At 36.6% G+C, this 5,708-nt stretch overlaps 1 protein-coding gene and 1 long non-coding RNA gene across 2 annotated transcripts; one reads left to right on the top strand and one right to left on the bottom strand.

Moving 5' to 3' along the window:
• The first annotated feature begins 399 nt into the window (after nucleotides 1-399).
• Nucleotides 400-687, top strand: LOC121784221 (chorion class high-cysteine HCA protein 12-like). The gene has a single exon (XM_042182383.1). The coding sequence runs from the start codon at nucleotides 400-402 to the stop codon at nucleotides 685-687; it is 288 nt and encodes a 95-aa protein (XP_042038317.1).
• A 639-nt stretch (nucleotides 688-1,326) lies between these two features.
• LOC121783636 lies at nucleotides 1,327-2,469 on the bottom strand. The gene is made up of 2 exons (XR_006046611.1): nucleotides 2,212-2,469; nucleotides 1,327-2,113 (listed from the first exon to the last, which is right to left on the bottom strand). It is a non-coding gene; the product is annotated as an uncharacterized LOC121783636 (long non-coding RNA).
• Between the last annotated feature and the right edge of the window lie 3,239 nt (nucleotides 2,470-5,708).

Raw genomic sequence — 5,708 nt, 5'->3', positions numbered from 1 at the left:
TAAATGAGTCTAATAAATGTGAATACCCTTCAACCTAATAAAGAGACCCAAAACAATTCACATTAATCACATAGACTGTTATGGTTGACATTAATTAATAGAATCCTCATTTGACTTTGAAAAGTGTACTCATTTTCAATTAAAATACTTTGCCAAATTGCCTCAATGGTGATGAATTCCTGGATAAGGATTGATGATGTAATGAATTATATTAATACTAAAATATAACTTGAATTTCCTCTATATTTCCGATCAAATTCATACAAAAAGTTTACTTAGCCATTTCCAAACTTCCATCTTTGACCATTCAACGGCTCCACGTGTATAAAAGAGATTGATTTTTGAGTTCAAATCATCAGCTAACAATTAATCAAATCCAAAGAAATTCATCAATTAGCAATGTTTTGCTGCTTACGAACAAGAGGCCGGAAAGAGGGGAATCAGGATCAAAAGCCGGTGGCGGTGAGCTATGGATACGGTGAGATTGAGGGGAAATCGAAAGGCGGCGGGAAGGATGGAAACATGGTTGTTTTGGCGGGAGCAGGCGCCGCAGTTGCTGCCACCGCCGCTACGGCTGTGGTGGTGGCTGGCGTCGTGAATTCCGATGATGGTACATCGCAGGGGTGCTGCTGCGGCGGTGGAGACGGTGGAGCGGGGTGCGGCGGCTGTGGTGGTTGTGGAGGTTGATCAAGTGCAGTGGAGATTGTAAATTGTTATGTTTGCGTAATTAGCAATTTGGAGTATTATTTTTTTTTCCTTCTTTTTGTAATTATTTATATTTGCTAATTATCAAGGATATTCATCGGCGAATTTAGTGACTATTCTCCGTGCTGATTTATAAGCACCTTAATGAGTGGAGCAATTAGCTCAAGGATTTATAGTTGCTCCATACTCAAAGACATAGTTCGATATCCTGACCGTTTGATTAAGAATGGACGAGCCCCATGCTACTCGACCACGCCCCTTTATTCATTTTTGTAATTATTGTTTCTATGTGAATTACTGTATTTAATTCATCAGTGTTGTGAATTGTGATTGGTAAGAATTTAGTACATTGCTAGCTTTAATAATTTACACTTGTGGAACCAATCAAACCATAATTAAATATGCTTGGATGTTTGGTTTTGAACTGAGGCAAATGAAAAGGATTGCTGCTATGTTGTAACGACCCGCTAAGCTGATATTATTATAAACTATATTATTAGCTCGATTATCTAAATAAGTAACTTTTATGTGATTAAATCCGAACTACGATAGATTGCAGTTGTTGTTTGTTTCGACGTTAGGCAAGTAAATAGAACACGTAAATATTTTACACCTATAAGATTATAATAAATTTAAGTAAATAAACAAGATCCCAAAAATTTAAGTTTTAATGTTCGATACATCCAACAAATGTCCAACGAAAATTTAATTTATTACATCCTACGTTCTAAGAAAAATCGGGTACTTCAACGCGGACAGCCACGAGCTTGAACCGATTATACCTGCACCAAATTAAATACAAATAATAATTATTTTAATAAATAAATAAAATAAAATTAAAAAAAAGGGCCGACAGCATTTAATGCTGCATTAATTGCATGGCGGAAGGAGACCATATCCTCTGACGGAATATCTTGGAAGATAAGTTTCAAGATGTATATGTATGTATGTATATACAATCAATCAAACATCCAAATTTCTCTGCTCACATAACCCCACAAAAGAGGAGTCCGAGGAGGGAGATGGCACTTGGGTTCAAATACTACAAACCAACACTTTACCTTCCACTTCAAAAGGTAAACAACAAACATCTCCTTTTATTTATATATGTACAAGCATACATATATGTATTTGGAAATAGGATCTGCCCAGATTTAGAATTCACAACCCCAATACAGTAAGTTTAATATGAGTCACCCAAATCTCCCACATAGCAAGGCATATACTCAAAATTCACCAAATTTAGTAAATAGAAATAATATAGAATCCTACAGCCTTAACAACTAGAAAGAAGGAGAAAAGCTTATCTCCATGAATCTGCCGGGTTCCGGCAGCGAGCTCAGCACTCCGTCGCCGACGGTGACAGCCCACGCCCCAACAATTCGTCACTAATTTCGTTCTTTAGAATCTGAAAATTTGAATTCACAAGGTTTCAAACTCAAAAATATAATCTTTAGGAATAAATGAAAAGAGAAGAAATGAACGAACAAATTCCAACCAACCTACCTGACGGGAATCGACGACGGTGGCTGGGGCTGCGCGAGGTGACAACGGCCTCCGCGGCGGCGACTGACCTGAACGAGAGGGAGATCTGGAAATGATGGCGGCGCGACGGTGTAGAGAGAAGAGAAGAGAGAGAGGGATAGGAGAAGGAGAGAGGCGGTGCATTTTGTTGAATGAGGGAGGAAGAAGAAAGACTTAGGTTTTAACTTAGGATTTCTTGATTTGGGCTAGTTTTAACTTGGGCTAATGAATAAAATGTTTAGGGGCTGCAATACCTAGTAAGTGTGAGGCCCATTTTCGAATTTATTTAATTTCTGGGCTTAATAAATTAATTGGATGATCTATTTAAGTTGGGCTCCAATTAAATTGTTTTGGGGCTTTAGAAAATTAATTTAAAAGATAAGGTGGAGAATTTGGGTTTTATAAATAAATCTTTGGGTTTATAATTGAATTAATTGTGGGAAATCGTTTAATTAATTTTAGAATATTTCCAAGGCCGAAATAAATATAAATTCTCGATGGGAAATTATTACGATAAGTTAATCATGGGATTAAATAAATTTTTAGGAGTTATTTAATTAATTTCGAAATAATTTTGAAGTATGAATAATTTATCCCAAGTCCGGAAAACATATAAATTTTCTTAACAAAGGGGAAATAGTTGCGATAATTCAATTATGCGCTTAAATAAATTTTGGGATTTTTGTTTGAGATTATGATGGAAAATACGAGGAGCTAACAGAGGAATTATGGGCGTAAGCGGCCGACCGGCATCGCCCCGCGACGCCTCGGGCGGCCACTAAGGAAATGGAAAGAAAGAGGGAGACGGCGTTCTCAAGTCACAAAAATAATTAAGTTAATAAAGAAGTGCTATTAATTAAATTTCCCAATTTAATTAATATGCAAGTTTCTAAAATTTTCTAACGGTGAACAAATGATAAAAGAAATAAAGTAGGGGCATGCATTCCTATAAGTATGTGAATTTCTCGAGTCTTATTAGTACGTTGTTTGTTTTCAAAAGGCTATCTCCGTGAGTTAAGGGTGGAGCCAGGAAAATTCAAGTTAGAGAAACTAAACGATCAAGGTGAGCTTTCTTATACTAAAAATACAAATCGTATCTTTATGAAAACATGAACACATGTTTGTGATTTTTTTTAAAGATGTTGTCTTGCCATAAATGTTTTGTGTATGATGCCTATCTGTTTGGCTAAGGCCAAATGAATTATGAATGATGTTATAAGTCGAATTCGGGTCCCAGTGAGGGTGGTGTCCCCGCTCGGACTAGTGTACACAAGCTACCTCTGTCATGATGGGCAGAGCAGGTGACCGAGGAAGGTGGCCACCTTCCCGGCACAAGGATACCTCTGACATGTTGGGCAGAGAAGGTGACCGTGGAAGGTGGCCACCTTCCCGGCACATGTATGTAAGGTGACCGTGTGAGAACACCATCTCAACGGCACAATGTGATCAGATATGGCTAAGTACAGGATAAAGGGACTGCAGTCCAATGTGATATGTTTAGTAAGCTCGGGTCTTTTCAACAACTCCCCGAGTGTTACTGTGATGATGGCTTGACAATATTTTCAAATGTATATGTGTAATTTTCGGCAATGTGTTCACTGAGTACTTTTTGTACTCGGCCCAGCATATATTTCTAAATGTGTAGGTTGAGCAGCGAAGTGGTGGAGGAAGTGCTATTGAAACAAGACATTTAATTCAGTCAGATTTTGACTCTCGGAGGTTCATGTCTTCATACATGGAACCGCGTTCGTTTGCTTCTGTTGTGCATCTTAAAAGACTCAAGTCTATTTTGTTCAAAACTCTGATTTTATTTCGAGCTATTCCCATTTGTTTGGAGCTATGGTCGAGTTTTGATGTTTTTCCCCTTTTTTCCCCTTTCTTCCCCGCTTCTGTAACCCTCCCCTAGTGCGATCAACCGTGTTTTCTATCCTTAGAAAATGCGGTCGTGACATATGTTTGGTTAAAAACGCTACATGATATATTAGTGTTGTAAAAGGACGTCTCTACCCCCAGCAACAACTTTGTCCTACATTGCCCATTATTAAATTTATTATCTATTTGTGTTCTTGATGAAAAATGCGAAATAAGAAGGTGTAAAATACATCAATGCTTGCTCGGCCATTTTCTGTCTTACATGAAGTTTAAAGTACATATGCATCCAACTGATCAGATATATAATGACATAATACTACTAATTGGGTTCATAATTTAAATTTTAAGAATTCTATATATAATTTGATTTTAATTTTAATTTTTAAAATTTTGAAATTTGGGATGAGACAGCACAAAAAAAATAAAATATTTCTTTTAAGAAAAACAAACAAAATAATACAGAAAAATTAAAGAGAAAAAAATGGAAATTAGAACAATGATATAATACGGAATAACAAGACTTATCGAATTTAATTATTTAAAGATTAAATTTACAAACAAAACAATGCATATGATATGGAAAATTTTAATGCGTATCCATGCAAATCATTATTAAATCTTGATCAATTTGTTTTTTAATTTGATATAAATCAATTTAAAATAATACTCCAATAGAGTGTTAGTTAAAAAATTATATACTCTTTATCCCAATTGAGATGACACACCTTCTAGTTAGGATTTTTATGAATGAACTCTTCCATATTTTTAAAATATGCTACAAATAGTGTTTGACGCTCAATTTTAACACAAATGTCAAGGTTAGGTGAGTCTAGCATAAGAAACTAGACTAAAAAAGAATTTGTATGGCGAGAAAATTAAGGGAAAGAAGTATAGAGGGAAGAACCCTCTTTGGGACGCAAGGCCTCCCACAAGACAATTAGGGCAACCCCCTACTTCCACCAAGACAAACACTTCATTGGCTCCACAACTTATGGACACACCACCATAAATGAATACATTTACTAGACCTAATCTAATAAACAAAACAAGCAACCTAGAAGTAGGAATTGGATAAAATTTCACAAAGAAAATGCTCCATAGGAGTCTTTTGACATTCGACATTCATCAATAAACTAGAGTTTAAAGTCTCACAAATGAGCATATATAGGTTGGGTTGAAAACCCATGAAAAGGATTTAAAATGGATAAAATCAGCCAAAACAGTGCATGTGTTGTCCCGGATGTTCGGAAAGTGCCAATTACCCGACCCGGGGGAACTTTCTGCCCAACTTGTCAAAAATGGGCAAGATACTCACGCGAACATCTTTCAAAGACGAACACATTGATGGTCTTTGAAGAGCATTTGAACATCATTTCGATAAAACGATTACTCTTCGAATCCAACTGTGGTTGAAACCTTTTACTTACAACTCCCATGATCGTTTCATCCTCTCCTTCTTGGAAAGAATTTGTCCTCAATTCCGAGCCTTCTCTTTTCCTCTCATCATCGGGAGGCCATTGAACTTTATTGGCTCCTCAGCGTGTCTTCTCTCTCATCCTTGGACCCTAATTAATCCATGGCTCACGCCGAAGGATAGACTCTTGATG

This window comes from Salvia splendens, chromosome 21 (assembly GCF_004379255.2).
Source record: "Salvia splendens isolate huo1 chromosome 21, SspV2, whole genome shotgun sequence".
Classification (NCBI taxonomy): domain Eukaryota; kingdom Viridiplantae; phylum Streptophyta; class Magnoliopsida; order Lamiales; family Lamiaceae; genus Salvia; species Salvia splendens.
The sequence above is the reverse complement of the archived record's forward strand: the minus strand, read 5'-3'. Positions and strand labels throughout refer to the sequence as shown.